Here is a 19,404-nt window from a genome sequence, read left to right on the forward strand (position 1 = left end):
TTTGTAACTATTTGTTTTTTTAATTTCACAAGTTTTCACAAGGACAAAGTTATAGAAGGAAACCCACAGCAGTTGCTAGGTCATGCAGAACCATTAATTGTCATACCTTGGCCCATTCTATTCATCCTTGTTGCACTTTAGAAAAAGAAGTAAGCTATGTAAGTTTTACAATGCTTTTAAACTGTCATATTTCCTGTTGAGCACTTTAACTGGCACATCCTTGTAATAATAAATATTCTCAGGGCAAAACATGGTAACTTTCTTTGAGAAAAGAAATACATGAATTTGTCTTTAGGGTGAAGAGCAACTGTAATAGACTCATTTGTGGGGGGAGCATCCATAATTTGCAATGTAGTTCATTGATAGGATATACAGCTGCATTTGAATGCACACATACATACTGTACTCCAATCATTATGCTTAACACTGCACAGTGGTGCTCTCTGCAGCCCACTTAATATGGTTCCAGGTTTTGTCAGTAAAAGTGCTTGGCTTCATTGTCAATTCACACAGCAAGCAAATCTTCAGAATTATCATGCTTGGGAAGGGAAGGGTAGAAAACAACACTAACCATAAAAGCACCTTGTCTGGGTTGGCAGTTAAAATGCTAATCATGCCCACATCCAAGTATTTATTCCCTGTCTGCATGCTTTCTTGCTGGGTGGCCGGGGAATGTGGCACATGTTTCTGGCCTCCCTACCCTGGGAAACTCTTCATACCAGCTAGACACAGTTCTGTATTTCAGAAGGCTGGAATTTGAAATTCTAAAAACAAGCTTGAAGTATCATTTCTATGCTTATCTAGAATAGGTTCCTGTTCACTACTGAATTTAATTCCCTGCCACAGTTTTTGTTTGTCTAGGTGTGTCATTGCAGAGAATCTGCAAGAACCAAATTCTAGCAAGTGTCTAGAACATGATGCCTCAGCACAGCAAATATTTCCTCCCCAGCCCGCTTGCTTTGCTCATTAGCTCTCTAGGACACAGTGATTTTTCTTCCCAAATGGGAAAGACCTTAAAGGCACTCAGTTGTCTTCCCCTGTCTTCCTCCGTACTGGCATGCACCTGTTGAAATGAACCAGCTAGAACATGGAGCAGGATTTCTAGAGGTTCTTCACATATTAGGACTCTTGTTGGAAGATTTATATCACCACTCTATCTTGGAAAAGTTAAACTACCATCTGGGGAAAGGAACAAAGTCACTTGAGATCTGATACTTAAGCATAGAAAAATGCTTGCTCTTTTCTGAACATTATTTATTCTGTACATAAGGTGACTAATTCACCTTTTAAAGACGTAAAAGTCCCAGGAAGGCAGTTTTTAATGACTTACATCCAATATTTATGATACATATGGCTTTTTATCCTAAATGTCAAAAGTGAAAGAAAATATAGCTATTCATGTGGCAGTATAAATAGACAGAATAATAATTTAATATGCAATTAGATTCTTTCTAAACTTAAATTAAACCATTGGAGTTTTACAACTCCATGACCAGACAATTTCAGTGTTAAAGGGAAAAGACGCTATCTCCAAAAGGCTACTATTTTAGAGAAAGTCCTTAAATAAGCAGGAAAGTCCCTGATGTTGCTTCTGTATAAAGCAGGTGCGTAGCAATTATCTATACGAGTGTAAGCCCTATACAATATAAGCTTTAAGAGTGAAAAGTCAGTAGGGATTTTTCTTTTCCCAATGGGTTAGTTTTATAAGCTTTAAATAAATTTAGCAACTCCTGTAAATATGAATATAAAAAAACCTACTGAAACATACATCAACACTTCTGCACTAAATTACTTTCTTTGTGTGACTCTGACACCAAGAGCAAGTGTTCATGTTAAATACACTCTATTTTCTCATATGTAGAGTAACTGCAGTGAGTTATTTATGTTTTCAGTGTGCCTATGGGTTTAGAAATTTTTTTCTCCCCTAGCATCATAAATAACTTTTGGTCCGTCTGCTTTGTTGCTGTTGTGCTTAAGGGTTTTATGGTGGTGAAATAAAAATGACAATCACATGCACACTGTCATACATATGCAAAATATGTGTACAAAAAGGGGAGAACTCCATGGGAAAATGGGGAACATTACTGCTGGAAACATTAACTGGGGAGAATGGGTGGTGAATGCAAGTTTCACACACAGTGGGAGCAGGTACACGTATCAAAGTCTATCTTCCTGCACATACTTCTGTTTTTCCCGTGAATCCCTGGTCTTGGTGCGATTCGGTCGGTTTGCTGTTGATGGGATGGAGTGAACTGATGAGCTCTTCTTGCTGGAAGAATAGGAGGAATGGGAGGAATGAGAAAGACTGGCCCGAGACTGGCCAGCATTGTGGTCAAATTGCATCAAACAGAAGATCAAGTCTGTCGGCACAAGCTCAAATTCATATGGCGGGTTTGTGATAACATAACTGTAAAGAAAGGAAGAAAGAGAAAAAGAAAGAAAAAAAGAAAGAAAGGAAAAAAAGAAAGGAAAAAAAGAGAGAGAAAACATATTTATATTTGTAATAAAAAAAATCTTCTGAAGTTATCTCATGAACATTTACCCAGATTTTTGCATTTCTGTTTCCTTCAGAAATTAGTGTGTACCTAATTTCAGTTCACACAATACTCATTATTATTTAAGACCTTCTTATGTCAAATATCTCTTTTTGTATGTTTCCTGTTGCACAGACATAATGTCTGAGTACAATGTTCTTTCTTCAAGTGAATCATGTCATGATTTTTCAGAGAAGACACCATACAAATCACCTTTCTTTCAGTAGTTGCACCATAATGCAATGTCTGTAGCAAACAGATTTACGTATTGACAAAAACCAGTAACATATCCACCAGCAATGGTATTTAAAAGAATGGTATTTAAAATAAGAAAAGGGAGGCAGTTATACTGAAATACATATTTACTAGATATTTAATAATTAAATACTGACAGTAGAGCAAAGGATATAATTATTTGTTTGGACTGTGACTGTATATAAAAGAAATTCAGTAAAATATATCAGAAAAATTGCGGTAAGTTTAATTTTGTTCATTCATTCAACGTGTACATTCATGACCTCAAAAAGCACTTATAAAGAGAAATCTACACATCCAAGAATCCAGCATTGTTAACTATTGCCAAGCCTGAAATAAAAACCATCTATTTCAAGAATGCCCACCTCCAACTAACTCCCTTTGAGGATAAGAAAGGTTTATGGACACTGCTGCTAAATGTTTTCATGCATGTGAAAAACATATCTGAAGAAGCCAATGGGCATTTTCTGTCCCAGCAAGAAATGACTCAAAATTGTTCACAAACCTCACAACTTCTCTTCAAATTAATTCAGTGCTGGTGAGAAATCTGCTTAGCTGCCTCAAGGACAGAAGTCACTTATTAATCCAACAAATAATCCCAAATATAGAAAGTAGAGTGTAAATCTAACCCGAAAATAATTTTTTCTACCCAATTTGTCCAAATCCTCACAGAAGAAACCGATCTGGTAGGCTGCAGGGTTGTTTATTGCCATGTTCACCCAATAATTATGTTTTTTGTAGAGAATGAAACAGCAACAGATGGTAGATTTGTGATAGTCCTGGTATGGGTCTGCGTGTGTATTTCTAGGGGGCACTTAATTAAGACACATTTCAAGTAAGCTGCTAAATAGCCTCCAGTCTGAAAAATGCAAATGTGTCTGCTCTATTAAAAGCACTGAGGTCAGCCTTGGTGCTACCAAAGTGAAAATACAGCCTAGCAAGAGAAAGGTTTCCATTTACTGGAAGAAATGATCAGATACAGACAGTACCAAGGGGAAACCCACTAGAGTATTTTTTGAGCATTAAAAAAAGAAAGTCTAGCTACTAGAATCTAAACTCTCATCAAGTAACTTACAGCTGATTAGATAAGCAAACTGAAGTTCTTCCCTTCTATGCAAGCAGTGCATAGCATCATAAATCAAACAAGACAGAGCAATAGATGTTCTGAAAATTTGCTTTAAAATTTTTTTGTTAAAATTAGCTGAAAACATATGCTATGATAGCCAGCCTAAAGCTGGTTTAAGCTTAAACTGAGCTCTTAAGCTCAGCTGAGGAGTCACCATTAAATCATCGAAGAGTTAGCTTTTGTGGCAAAGTTATGTAAAAAATAGAGAAAGCTCTTTTTTAGATTTATTACAGGCACTGGGATCTTCCTCACTCGAAGACTGAAGAACAGTGAAGCAGAGATGTTCTGAAAGACTAGACTTACCGTTTAGTGCATTGGCTGGGAGTACTTAGATGTGCATCCCTTAATCGATAAATTCCAAAGCAAAGCATATTGTATGTTTTCAATGCTTTACAAAATAGATCTCCATAACAACCTCCATCCTAGGAGAAAACAAGGAGAGGAAAAAAAAAGAAAACAACATTGGTTTTTTTTCATTTTTCTTTGTTAACACAATGCCAGGGAACAAGATTTTCAGTATAAGTCTGTACTATATATATATATATATATATATATATATATACGGACAATGTATAGAGAGTCCGCTGTTTGTCACGAATGAGAACCTTTTACTCAGGAAAATGAGTAATCTAAAATGTTTTATTTCAAATAAGTAGTGATGTAAAGTGATCATTATTTTGGAGATCCTTGGTCCATGAAATGATCATAAATTGGGAAGAGTGAGTGGTTTGGTTTAGGCTGGAAATACAAATTTTGGTACCAAACAATGCATATTCTACAAATTAAATTAAATATGGCATTAAGATTTTTTAGTATTTTCTACCCTTTTTTTGGTAGTAGCCATACTGTCATCTAGACAAATAAATTTGTTGGGGAGCACAACAGAAATTAGAGTTCTGAGGAGTTAAAAGGGAAATAATACATCTCCCACTGTGAAATAATGATGAAATTTATGTCATATTTCACAAATAGCCTAAAATGTTTTAATTAGGAAAAAAATCAGATTTCATAGTTTGTATATTTAAAATACTAATTCTTAAGTAGTAGTAAGTGTTACTGCATTCTGCCTTCACCAATGTAGTGCAGTTGAGGCCCTGGCAAAACAGTATTTGAAAGACTGGCATTGCTTTATTTGTGAAAACATAACACTGCTGCCCAAGTGTTCTGATGAGCTGTTAGTCTCAGCTATGAATGGACTTCTACATGAACTGAAAGGTTTTTTACTTCTGTGTATCCTTATCACCCCTAATCCTTAAACTGAATTTGCTGTCATTTCTATGAAGAAGGTCACTCCATTCATTTTGAACAGAAACGGTGAATACAAGGTTAATTTAAGAAATATCAAATCCTGCATCACCATCAAAGTGAAGTGAGTGCTTTGGGATTTGACTCAAGATTACAAGATTTGGTCCAGAAAACATTTCCACACACCTCTTTATGCCAATACACTGTTTTTTAAAGATGGTTTGTTTATTGGTTTGGTTTGGGTTTGGGTGGTTTTTTTTTGTTTATTTCAGTCTTAGGATAATGGAGTCAAAATGCAAAAAAAAAAAAAAAAAGGATTTTGCAAGAATGCTACTTCATCCAGAAACTCAACAAAACTCAACATAGGTATCGATATTATTCATGTTTACAACAGATTACTGTTAGAATGGTTACATCATCTAAATCATAAGACTCTATATGATTCTGTTCTAAGTCAGCTCATCTATTTCTAGCTGACAACTAAGAGCCATAGGATTTTCTGCAGGAAAAATCCAGGCAGGGAGTCTGGGAAGTCATATAGCTTCTCAAAAAGCATAAGAGCAAAGCTGGGCTCTATTAAATTAAATAATAGAAATTATACACTAATTAAGATAGATTCTTAATTCACTCTGAGAGAATACAAATAGATTGTAGACCAGCCTTGGTCCTACATTTCCCTTGTGATCTTACCCCTAGGTCTGCAAATGGCCCATCATACAAAGCCAACTGAGCAACTCGACACCTGTCCCTGTTTGCAAGTGTCTGGGGCGTGCTGTAACCTCCTCTCAATGCATTTTCCTCAGCAATCAGTGCTTCCAGCTCTGGTGTGGCTCCTCCTGTTACCAATGTCCGTATCAGTGTGAGGATATTGTCATTGAAGTATGTCTGCAGAGATAAAAGAAAGCTCTTTAAGCAAACACCATTAAAGTCACAACTGAAGACATCCAAATTACAACTTTTCTGTGTTTCTGCTGTTTAAAGTTCTTGGCTGTCTCTTCAAATAATTTTATACAGAAAGTGAAAAGACAGCAGACTCCAATTACTCTATTTTCTTCTATCCCATTAGGCTCCTATACTAGATCCTTCCTTTTAAATACCAATTCAGGCTGATTTTTATTAAAGTACAAAAATTTGAATGATTTATGTTTCCTATAATTGGTGTTAGTAGTGATGCAATGACTGCTTTCCTTCTCATTGCCTTCGTGTCTAATAATGGGCTTTAGGACATGTAATTGTAAAATTCAGACCACATTTAAAGCTTACACAGACTAGATTGCCTTTTTACTCTTGTCACCAATTCGTTGGGGAGCTGCCTTTGTGCTGCAAATGTCATTACTTATTACTGTGGCTGGACTCTAGCAGTCTAACAATGTATTGTACTAAACATCTTATTACAAGACTTGACAGTGTTCAGACATAAGCATGTATCAATTAAACATCTTGAGTTCATCCCAGATACATGTACGATGAGTCTGGGATCCTGGTGGTCCTTTTAAAAAACTCTAGGGTATAGGGTAAGTGTGGTTTATTAGGGAAGATTTACTCCACACTGACATTTTGCCAGCATCCGTAGCATTGCTGGTCTGTCATGCAAACAATGGGTATTTTAAATATTAATTTAATGCCAGATGAATGACTTTCAAGTTCACTTAAAAGTATACTGGTATAGTCAGAAATACTCAGTTAAATATCTGCAATGTAATGTACTGGGCAAAAAATACCCTTTTTTGTAGTTGTTCATTCAAAAATGAACAAAAAAAGGAGACACCATCACTTACAATGTTATTAATGTCTGTTTTCAGAAGCTTTGCAAGCATGAGGGACACGTGAGAAGAAAATGAACTCACTGTAAAGTACACAGGGTTGGCGTTACTGGAGTTGTGGATTCCATTACTAGATTTATGACTTTTGTTGAATTTAGGAATTGGAACAAATGTCTGTATATCCAATCAAGTAAAAATGAATAAGGAATTTTCAAACAGCACTTGTTTTCCAAAGATAATACTTTTTAAATAACACTTTTCATTAAATTAATTCTTCTGTCCATGTAAAGTAATTGTATTCAATACATGGGTAAACTAAGGTACAGGTTGAAATATTTTATTCTGAGATCAAAAAGCAGAACTGGCTTCCCATCCATGTTACTTTGATATTCTTCCTTTGTATAATGAAACTAGTTCTATTGTTTACTTGAGATGACAGATAAGAAGGTTAGCAATGTTTTTCACTGTTAAATTTAAGTTTCATAACTTCAAGCTTTTCTCCTTATTTACATATATGCCATTCACTTGTTGACTAAATTCAAATTAGAGGAACCTACTGGTATTTTTATACATGCCCTAAAGCAAATATTTGCATCTCATCAATTCCATTTATTTTAGATTACTTTCGGTAAGGCACTATATATTTTAAATACAAAGCGTAGCGTAAAGAGTTGTCTGACATCAGCAGGTGTTCAGGAAGATTCAGTTAGTCTAAAACACCAGCTAATCTCAAATCAGCTCTTCCATTTCTGAATGCACTGTGTAACAATTCAAGTGCAATACTCAAACCTTTCTTAACATATAGAAAAATCAATGTGACCCCTTGCAGGAATGTAAGTCTGGAGTGATTACATGACGTTTAACAGGAATGGCCACAGTGAGAGAGAGAAGACATTCAGTCATGATTGTTTATTCTTCAATTACTTGACGTCCCTCAGGTGAGAATCAGTTGCCCTCTTTGACAACACTTCTCACTGTGCTATACTTTTCCAACATGGAAGTACTCAGAATAAAAAACAATATTGGCATTAAGTTTAGTTTGTTTTCTTAGTCTTTGTCAGTGTATGCTATATACCACTCAGAACTAAAATAATTAGCACAATTCCTTTGCTCCTGCACTTAGGCAATAATGTTGCTTCACATCAGTTTCATGGATATAAAGCCAAATTCTGCCAGATCTAGATCTTGGAGGCACTGCAACTCTAAAAGCTGGAGGAGCCCTTTTAGTCAAAATATGCTTCAACATATTGTATATGGCACTTACTTAAAGCACACACCTTCACAAAAGCATACCATTTTATGCAATAGTCTCTTTTATCATGACTTCCCCACTGTTTTATTCAGTACTTTTGTTTCTTTTTCTTCTCTGAGTAGTGATATTATTCAAATAATAATTATTCAAAAAAGCTCTTTTCAGTTTTACATCTTTAAGATAGAAGAACATGAATAAAAAGGTAGAGCGTATCTTTACTGGTAGATTTTTCAAGACTGGTTTGCAATGACTATGGAAGAAATATTCACCTGCTCTAAGACTGATGGATGCTGGTTCATACAAAATAGCCTGTTTTTATAAACTGCTGACTTGCACTGTTTGGTAAAACAGGCAAAAGACTAAAATAGTACTAAGAATTTTATTACTCGTTAGGAGGTATCATTAGGCCAGCATTCAGTTTTCCAACTCTTTATTCTGTAATTCAAATTATAGCAACTATAGCCAGAATCCAAGATATAAACACATATACTCATAGTTCATCTGAATTTTGTGCTATGCAAGTTCACAATCACCCCTTATAAATTCAGTTGTAGCTCCATAGAGCATGATCTACTAAAAAATTATACTGTGGCCATATTGCTCATTTTACTACAGATCTCATATTAAACCAAGAAATGAAATCAGCAGTAAAATAATGTATCAAGTCAGGCACCTGTCACAAAATCATTAATACAAATATAATAAAAATACCCCCTTCCTCAAATCCCAGTGTAATTAAGACATAATGGGCCCAATTCTGACTTATGTGCCAACCAGGAATAACTCTGGGAGCCATACACTACTATAAAACTCATGGAAATGAGAAAAGAATCAGGTCTATTGTTGACAGAACTGAATGCTGTCACTGAAGAAAGGCTTCCCACTGCTAGACAAATGTTAAGGCAAAGCTGAAACAATTATTAGCAAAGGATGCAACATTTATCTTGGAACAATGGTTTCATTTGAGTTTCACACCATGACTGATGTGGATGTCACCACTGATGAGTGAGCACAGCCAAATTATGTTTTTTTGGGTTTTGCCATCTATGAGTGAAAAGACTCCAACTTTCAGGACAGACTGCTCTGGCATTGCAACAGATCAGAAAACATCCAACCATAAGCAAGAAAGGATGGGTGAATTAGAAAGCTGTAACTTGACACCTTCTGCTGAATAGGATTGCTTCCTCCTGTACTAATACACTTCCCAGGAAAAATTCAGCTATCCATAATTTCGACTGTCACAAAAATCAGACTCCTCTCATTACCTCTTGCCAGTTTGGAACTGGAGAACACTGAAAAGCAGAATTAGTTGATATCCATTACCTTTAGAATAATAATACACTGAAATTAATTTGAGAGTGATCTTCTACTTGCTCTCTGGGATGGTACATGGCCTGGATATGCCAGTACTTGTAAGAAGCTGATCTACAGAATGTCTTTGGAAAGGTGCTGCTGTACTTAAAGTAACAAGACACTTTCCAGTGATGGTAGTAAATCCCTTTTGTTGACTGTAAAATCATAACTGAAGAAATACTTGTTTGATGCTGCCATTAACTGAGTCCAACACTGGACATCTGTATGACATCACTATGATCGGCATCCTGTATAAGAATGTGAAATAAGCATTGTCTAAACACAGAAAAAAGGAAATGCATCATAGACACTGAAACTGGGCAAATAGAAAGGAAATTCTGATACAGATATTTGAGCTAGCACTGCCACCTAGCCCATGCTCCAGAATTGTAGCACAGCTCTTTCAAATGTTTCCGGCATGCTTTCCCATTTGTTCAATCATTTTTTAAAGTATAATTATCAGAGTGCTTATGTTTTGCAGTTAACGCTGTCAAGTCTTTTAAACTTATTGGTCTTTTGCAGAAAATTTAACTGAAAATTAGCACATCTTTTAATAACATTGCTTTAATAGCACTTTGCCTTTCATTTAGAATTACTTTAAAATTATCATTTTCCAAGTCATATTTGCCATTTTTTCTTGTGTTTCTACTGAGGTTTTTTATGGTTTTCTTTTAGGAAGAAACCTCCTCCAGTACATTTGGTTTTTACATTACTTTCAAACAAATAATGTAACTTGATTTTCTTTTACAGTTGGAGGAATTCTGCTGAATGAATGATTTATATCCAAACCTGATGGACAACTGAACTAACATTGCTAGCTTATACCAATAACAAAACAGCATTTGAGACAGAATCAACAGCAGAAAATAAATAACAGCATTTCACAGTTTGAAAATCCATTGATTCTCAAGATACTGTTCAAGCGTTAAAGAAATTTGGGACACTTTAGGTTACAAAGATGCTTCTTGTTATTCCCCTTAACCAGCTTGCATAAAAAATAGTCTTGTTTCAAAATGTCTATATCAGTGATTAGAACAGTTTCTTTTATGTACAAATAAGACTGTAAGGATCCCTGAGGGAGAACTCTTGAGTAATGTGTATACTGAAAAGTTATTTTGAACTAACTGTTTTAACTTTGTCTTCTATTCTGTGCTATGAAGAAAAAATAGCATTTAGTATTATAGAACAAAAATTAAGTCCTAAAGTTCTAGCACAAGAAAATAAATTCTAGGATATGGGATGCTAAATGGTATAATCCATTTCTGGAGATCTTTGCCTCTAACAGCACCACTCCAACAGTATATCAAGTTTATTATCAGCAGTATGCATGGGAGGGATGCCAACCTGCCAGAACTTCTATGGTTCTCATAGCCTCAGTGCCAAAAGGAATAACAGAAAATCTTTGGCTCTCCGGCCAACTGTTCAAACCTTTGAAGGTACTGTGTTGATAAAACTGGTTTCCTTGCATGCACAGGATTTTCTCGAATAACTACCTTAACAAGACCCAGAAAAGGAAAAAGTACTTCTCAAAAATTTACTTCTCTTAAGCTATCCTACGTAATGTAGCTTTCTTACAGCTGAAGATAAACCTTTTATAAACACCCATATTATCTAAAAAAAAGCTTCCAAAGCCATACTTTTTAGTCCCATTTAATTTGGTAATGAGAATGTGCTTTGCTTTTAAGGAGTAGAAAGGTTTGAGTACGCTATGAGAAAACAAATATTAATATATCATTCATGTCCCTGATGCTAGTAGACATCTCTTCAAAAATATAATGATTAGCTGGTGCTATTTAACAGTAGCCACTGCCATGCCTAAAACATGGACCATGCCTACAGTCTTCACGTCTGCACAATTAATAGAATGAAAGCATGACTGCAAATCTCACAATTTAGTTAGGATTTGGGCTCAGTTTGCCAGTACTGGCTCTAAATCAGGAAGGATAAATAGAAGCTGGTCCCTAAAAACAAGAGTAGGCTAGGAAATTTAAAAAAAAAAAGAATAAAAAGAAAAGAATAATTAAAAAAAGAGGTAAAATAGTGCAAGTAGATTAGTTTGTGTGAAAAACACTTTTCTTTGGAGAAGAAGTGAAAGGAGAATACACCATTCCTATGAGAGTAGGGATAGTAAAGGGAAAACATTTCACACATCTTACACTTTCTGAAGGGTCAGGAAGAATTGTACTTTTCCAACTCTACTAGGCCTTTGAGGAATGAAAGAGAAAATAACACTGCCACCGATCAGCGAAGCGGTGAAAGACAAACTGGTGAACAATACTAACTGACTGCATCCTTGGCTTGTCTTCTTGATTAGTACTTCTTCTAAGTTAGAATTTTCTCCTCTTGTTACCACATTTAGTTCTCTGGCTTCAGGCTGTACTGCCCCTGACACATAATATGACCACTTAGATGTGAAAATGTTTGAAAAAAAGACTGTTGAAGAAAGGAATTGCAGATGTAGAGGGGCATGGTGTCAAAAACTAAAAGTTAACAAAAGCAAGCAAAACCTAAAAATATTGTGACGATCGTGTGATGAGCTCCAAGTAAAAAAATTTTTGAAGACATTTTCTACATATTTCTTATTGCCTCACTACTATTTACATAATACCCTTGCACAACAAAGCAATGGTGTCCACAACATTTTGCTCTTTTTGTGGTGATGCCAGTGGCAATCAGAAGAATTAGCCTTACTTTTTCCAAGATTCTGGGAATGCCCTACTGAACTATTCATTCAGGGACATTAATTTAGTTAGTAGTGTGAGTAGATAAACAACTTTCATTTTAACAATTTGGAACATGTTAAAATATTCCCATTTATAATGTAAAAATGCTAAATATTTTATATAGAGAGATTCTAATTAGAGAAGGTAAGGGAAGTGTTCTTGCTTAGGCTTCCTGAATTTGCCATGGATGCAAAATGTGGCAAGATCTTAAGGTCCTTTCCAACCCTAACTATTCTATGATTCTATGATTAAATAACATTATAATAAAAAGTATTTCTGGAGTTCATTGCAAATTCTAGACTGCATTGGAATAAACATTCATCAGTGTAGACAGATACTATTCATCTGTAGATAGAACATGTGAGTAAAAAGCAGGGAATAGATGTATAAAATACAGATACATAAATATGAAATATTAATATTAAATAATAAAGATCACTATATTTTTTTCTTAAAAGCAAAAAGCTTCATTATGAATTTAGGTGAAGGCCAGACTTTGCTCCTTCAAGGAAATCTGTTTGCTCACTTCTAATACTGTACGGGGTTTACAGCAGATGATTCCCAACACCATAGAATATTATTCCTTGGGGAGCCTATGCTCAGATTTTTAGAAGACTATGTTCTTGCTGCATCTAGCACTGCACAAGACTGGTTTGAAAACTTAACCAGTATGAAGCAAGGGAAGATGAAAAGGAGTACGACTGAGGCATTTGCTTTGAAACTGTACTATGGCTGCAAACCAAAAAAGCCTAATGTAAATGTAATCAAAGGCCACCATCTGCAGTTTCTGTCATGCAGTTACATTTTGATTCACAAGACAACTCATGTCAAAAAGATAGATAACCTCTCTTCACACAAGTAGAGTTCATGTGATGTGTACAATGGCTTTCATAAAGTTCTATCACTGTCTCCCAGTGCCCATACTCACAACATTGCTCATGGCTACAGGAAATTAAAAGCTTAAAACATGGTTGATGCTGTCTGACATAAATGGTAAGAATAGAGACTGAAACACTGAAATTGGGTCTGGTTCTCAGAAGGAAGAGACAACATTTTTTGGAAAATATTATACTCTATAGCCTGATAATGAGACTTTCTGATTTTAAAATTGTGGACTCATGTTCTTCTTATATACCTCAGTTGTTCTAAGGTCTCTGTGTCCAACCAAAAAATAGCCAAGTTTAGGCTCTGAAATCCTCTTGACATCTAAGTGTCTTTTCCTGATAACCAGTGGAATAGGGACTACACTTTCATATTCTTTCACAGTAAGTCTGATATAAGGGAATGAAAAAGGTTTTGTTTGCTTACTGCGCTCATGAGAGAGTCCAATACACTGACAGCAAATGCGGTTCCACATGCAAATGGCTGCGTGAGATACAGTTCTGTGTCTGGATCATCATCATCATCTTGGTCCAAGAACTGAACATTTGAATCATTTACTGAAAATAATAATAGAAATCAAATCAAAAGGTGCTTCTGGGTCACCAGCATGTGAGCTTACACATTACACAGTCAGAAAGAAAAAGAAACAGCATATGTCTGGAAACACAGACTTGTGTCTTTGACGTCACTGAAAATGAAATCAAGATGGATGTGAAAATGTGCATTTAAAAATCTGTTATTATCTTCCTTGTAAGAAGTGACTCTCTTGTTCTTAGGAAGTGACTACCTCTGCCGTAAAAGTAGCTTCGTGGCACCAACTGCCTGCGCTCAAGATGAGATACATGATATTTTATATATTGAGACAATCTTCGTGTTGGTTGAATACAGTGGCTAAGGCTGTATACATGTACAATGAAATGTTATCACAAGATACCAAGTAAGAACCCCATTGTAAAATAAAGGCTGTCTGTAAAACTCTGATATAGCCCACAGGCACCTGCTAAATATGCTGCTGTGATTCTTACTGGGGTGGTGTTAATGCACTTACAGCTCAAAAGAGGATAAACTGTCCTGTTAACATGCATCTATCTGAATGAATGAGCAATACTTCAGCTATTTTCTTGCAGCACTGCCTTTTGTTCAAATATTTGTCTCCATAACTTCAGCTCCCAAGCCACAAATTCTGCATTAACCCGTGTGAATCTACATCAGGCTGTTTTAAAGAAAAAGCCCAAATAAAGTATATTTTGTCATTTAGACTTGCTCTGGCATTTCACTATCACAGTTAAGCTCTGTCTCCGTCTCATTCCACTGCAAACAGTTGTTTCCTTGATACCATTGTATCAAGTGTATTATATTTCATTTAATACTTAATTTCCATATTAGTCCTCCTCAGACATGAAAGCACAGACTGCTTAGTTATGCCATTAAAATATCCTTTAACTTATTAAATGACAAATTAATTTCAGTTCCATGCAAAGAAAGCAAATTAAAAACTTTTTCAGCATTTGAAACTGCACATGTTGACTGTGTTCTGATTCCCATGTGAACACATCTCCTGAACCAGACAGTGAACTTTGAAAACAGCATGAGAGCTGCCTTTAATTTGATCTGGTTTCAGCTCTGGACTTCTTAGGGTAGAAATCCTTTTGCCTTCTATTCAGATCTTCCTTCCTATATAGTTTAATTTTCTATCCACTCCTTTTCCAACCTGTATATATTACTGTGCTTAGCTTACAAAACATGAGTAACTATAGATAAAGTCTCAGAAATGGCTGCCTAATGGAGATGAGAATTGTTAGTTTCCATTTAGAGCACTACTGAGACAGTACTTGGCCATGATCATTTAGTCAGCACCTGAGCTGAAGTAGGATTTAAAATTCCTGCCTTCCCACTCCCTGATGTAACCATAAAATCATAACACTTCAGCATTGTAAATGGAGAATTGTTCTGCCCCAGAAGTCGGGGGAATTTCATCGTAGCAAACACTGATATCCATGATATTCCTTTCTTTGTACAATGGCTATCAATTTATTCTCCAAATTCTTGAGCAAAATAGTATTTGAGAGCCTGATGTATCATTTCAAAACATACTTTTTGAAGAGGCTGTGCCTTAGTTTAATGTGTTAGTTGACAGTAGGCACTATTGTAGCATTTGTTTTCCACTTATATCTGGCATACCAATACCTGACTTTGACACTAGCTTGCTACCCATAAGTGGTATCAGTTTCCAAGCTGCTACAAATCTAATGGGAATTCTGCATGTGAGATCGTATCCTCAATATCTTTATCTTTCTGATGGAAGTTAGCACTCTAGGATTTCTACTTAAATCTCTGGGCTAGGTGAGGTAGGCTCAAACGTATGGTGCTGCGTCACAGGAAATGCTCATCAAACACTGCTCACAAAAGCTGGTGAGAGCTCTCTCTATTGAGAGGAAGCAACACAGAAGCTTGTCTGCTTTTTTACAGCTTCAAAACTTGAGCTTCTGAGAAAAGGCCACTTCCCACAATAAAAGAACAAATAGCTTAAGGGAAAATATGATGCTGCGGGTGTGTGTTCTGATATCTTTTACTTCTTCTTGGACTTCCTGTGGAATTGCTAAGGTATGTCCACCAAACTGACAACAGGCTGAGGTCACAAAAAGAGAAAAAGAAAGAGAGAGAGAAAAGGAGAGAAAAATTGGTGGAGGGGGAGGGAAGGCCCAGGAGGTGGGGACCCAGGCCAAAGAAAATGAATTGGTGAGAAAGTGCTATGGAAACAGCCGGCAGGTCAGACGAGTGTGGATCAAAGGTTTACTGATGCTGCGTGAAAAAAAAAAATCATAAGAAAGGCCAGAACCAAGACAGTCAATTTCAACCAGAACCACAAATAAAACACATTCAAAGCAGTGCCATGAGGGTAAGCCCCTCTGATACAGCCAGATAAATAAAGGAAAGCTGATGACAGTAAGAACAACAACAGAAAATAAGACAGTGATGTGAAGGAAAAAGGCACTCCTTACCCAGTTCAGTTATCATTAGAATGTGGGTTCCACTGTTTTTTTCCTGACTGATTGAAACCAAAGGCAGAAGTTTGCCAGGCTTAGCTAATAAGTAAAGTATTTAGGGGGAAAAGAAAGTACAGAAAGAGAATAAAGTAAGGGAAAAAAGACAGGTAAGGCTCTAAAAAAATAAAACTGAAAAAGAAAATAAAAGGACAAAGGACCCACAAATCAAGTTTGTATTTGCCATGAAAAAACAGAACAGCTTCTGCACTTCACATCACACCACTTGACAACATAAATACCCACAGCTAGAGTGGAAATCAGAGGCCTGGTTACCTACCATCATCGTATTCTCAGGAGTAAAATGTCTCATGCTATTATACAGAGTTTGGTTACACATGATTAAACAGTTCTGGACCATGAAGAAATAAACAAATGGCCTCTTACTATTGATTAAATGCACAGGAAATGTCTGCTCATACTTATTGTGTTTTTTTTTCTTTTCTAACCTTAGCCCAAATACCCCTGCTTATTTGTTGCACTATGTAAAAAGCATCTCTGATAGAGTGTTTATTAGGAAAATGGAGGAAAACCCAAAGGAATGAGAGAACTATATTTCATTAATTCAAACAAAAGTGAAACAACTGTTACTAATCTTTTGTTAGAGAGAGTAATTCAGTTATCAGAAGAGAAAACAGCAACATAAGATACAGCATAGGTAACCTTCCTGAGACTGCATAACAAGAAAAGTGGGAATAGGTATCAGAATACACATGAAAGGGTAAACACTAGCTTTCCTTACCTAACTCTGTTATAATAGGGATGTTGGCTCCTGTTGTAATGGAGGGTTGACGTAAAAGGCCATGGACTGGACTGTTGTCTGGAGATGACCTATCCATCCCAGGGGGTGTAAAGCCTAAATGAAAAAAAAAAAAAGAAAAGGAAAATATTTACATAGGACAAATTATATTAAAAATATCTCCACCAACAGAGAATTCTCTATCTCTGTATTTTTTTTCCCCCAGAAAAGTATAGCAAAAAAATTTTCATTTTAAACCAAACTTTACTTAATTTTCAACAATTATTTCTTCAAAGCATAATACTTCACAAATACGCAGGTCATTTCTACTGTAAGATATTTGGTAGCTAATGGAAAAACTGAAATTTATTTTATTATCCTAGGTAGCCTTTGTATCAAAACATGCAAAATGGATGATTACTTAAATATAAGCAAAAAAATAAAGAATTCACTATTAGAGTGGTTTAATTTTGTCCTATTAGTATTTTAAATAATCCTGAAACAAGCACCTTTCCTTAAACCTCAATTAACATTTTAAAGAAAGAGTATTGTTTATAAACAGTAATATGACCACAAGGAACAGCTTGCTTTTATTGGCAGGTTGTAGGTTTAATCAACATGCAGGATTTAAAATTTTCTAACTGTTTTCCAGGAGCAATAGAACGCATACATAGTTGGCTTTTTTTTCTTTTCAGGTGTACCATAATACACATTTTTATAAGGATTACAATTATAGGAACACTGGGATGGAAGGGCCCATTTTAACAGGAAAAAAAAGAAAGGATAGGATGGAAAGAAAAAGGTTTTCAAAATGTATGTAAGAGGAATACTTGCAAAGAAACTAGGAAGAGTTTTATACCTTTGGGGATGTAAAGAAAACAGAGGAGGTAGAGGAAATATATTGGCAGGCACTCAAAGGAAAAAAAAGATCTGGAGAGCAGCAAGGTTCATCTCTAAAAAAGACTGTGTTTTCATCCTGATTCTCTACGCAGTTTGAAATGGTGTTCTTGACACTATATATATATATATATTTTTAAGTAAAAATATGTAGGCAAAGCCCTTTGGAGTTTGATTGCAAGTACTGAAAAATAGACAGTTATACAAAAGCCCATGCAACAGTTGGACTGGAAATTCACAATTGAGACTAATGCATTCCATCTCCCTTGTCCATTAAAGCAGCAGAAAGCATGTTTATTTAATGTCATTATAGCAGAAGTGATGGTAAAGATAGAGTTTGACTTTAGAATTTCACACAGATCAATGTAAGGCAGCATTTTTAAGCAAATATTTGTCTGCTTGGAACAGGATTGAGCCAAGCTCACTGTAAAACCACACATTTTTTGAGAAAGTATTCTTTTTTTTGCCATATTATTACTGAGTTCTTTGATTTCACACTCGACGTTCCCAGGGACAGACTTTTGATCCTCTGTCATTACTGTCCTGAAACAGTTTTGAATCCTCCATATACCAATTCTAAATTAATCACAGCCAAATTAACTTCTGATGTAACTTCATTATCTTCTTGCAGTATGGAAACTGTTTCATTGTGTTAAGTTAATTGACACATTCATTTGCTACTGAATTCAGAAGAAGATGATATGGTATTATCTATCTATTTTACCTTTCTTCAGTTTAAGGACTGACAAACCAGGATATCTCTAAACTAAACTGTAGTTGTTGACATGTGGTACCGGTTTCATAATGTCTGAGAGATTTATGGCTCTTCCCCAGTTGAATTACCATCACTTTTAAACTGCCCCTCATCAAGGCAAACTATAATGACCACTGGATCTTAACTTCTTGGTTTAATAAATAAGTAATAAAACTAGAAAGAACCACTGAGAAGAGAGACCCTCCAGAAGGCAGCATTATGAATTTCCTTCTGACTGTCACATGAAAGGTAGATACAACATGAGGACTGTAAGAACAGGATAAGTAAAAAGGGAGTGAAAAATCTGTGAAGAAATTTCTTAAGAGAAAAGAAGTGGATGCGGTATCTTCAACAGCTTGCAAGACAAAGACACTGCCATAAGTAAACCTAAGATAGCAAAGCAATTCTATTTAATATTACCAGTGCATATAAAATCATTAGAAAGCAGATTTTTTAGAGACAATTGGAAATGTTGGCAATTTGATGTCCATCATTTAATACTACCCCTTGGGCTGAAAATAATTGAATTAGACTGGCATGGTGATAGTGAGCTGCATTCCCAAATGGTCTAGGTTTGCAGATGTTTCCTTGCGCCTGGCACTGTGACTGGTAGCTGTATTGGCACTTTGAATGCTTACTTCTGCATGGCAGAGCCTAGGACTTCTCAGACACACAGAGTCTAATGGAGTTCCTTCAGGCACCACATGTCATGTATTGAGCAGTTAAAGTGGCAGGCCCAGTTGGGTCCTCTGCAGAATTACAAGTCAACACAGCAACACTAAGACTTTTTATGTTCACTTATCTGAAAGCAAACTAATCTTTTTCCTATGTGCCCTA

The 19,404-nt window shown here is 35.8% G+C and overlaps 1 protein-coding gene across 1 annotated transcript; it reads right to left on the reverse strand.

The window, feature by feature from the left end:
- Positions 1-411: 411 nt before the first annotated feature.
- On the reverse strand, positions 412-17,033 carry LOC117438357 (calcium-activated potassium channel subunit alpha-1-like; the record flags this gene model as incomplete). Its single annotated transcript, XM_034073903.1, has 5 exons — positions 412-2,407; positions 4,219-4,337; positions 5,851-6,045; positions 13,560-13,690; positions 16,920-17,033. Coding segments are annotated over 5 exons (809 nt in total), but the record flags the coding sequence as incomplete, so codon positions are not given.
- Positions 17,034-19,404: the final 2,371 nt, after the last annotated feature.

The sequence above is a fragment of the Melopsittacus undulatus genome, unplaced genomic scaffold, assembly GCF_012275295.1.
Source record: "Melopsittacus undulatus isolate bMelUnd1 unplaced genomic scaffold, bMelUnd1.mat.Z mat_scaffold_166_arrow_ctg1, whole genome shotgun sequence".
Classification (NCBI taxonomy): Eukaryota; Metazoa; Chordata; class Aves; order Psittaciformes; family Psittaculidae; genus Melopsittacus; species Melopsittacus undulatus.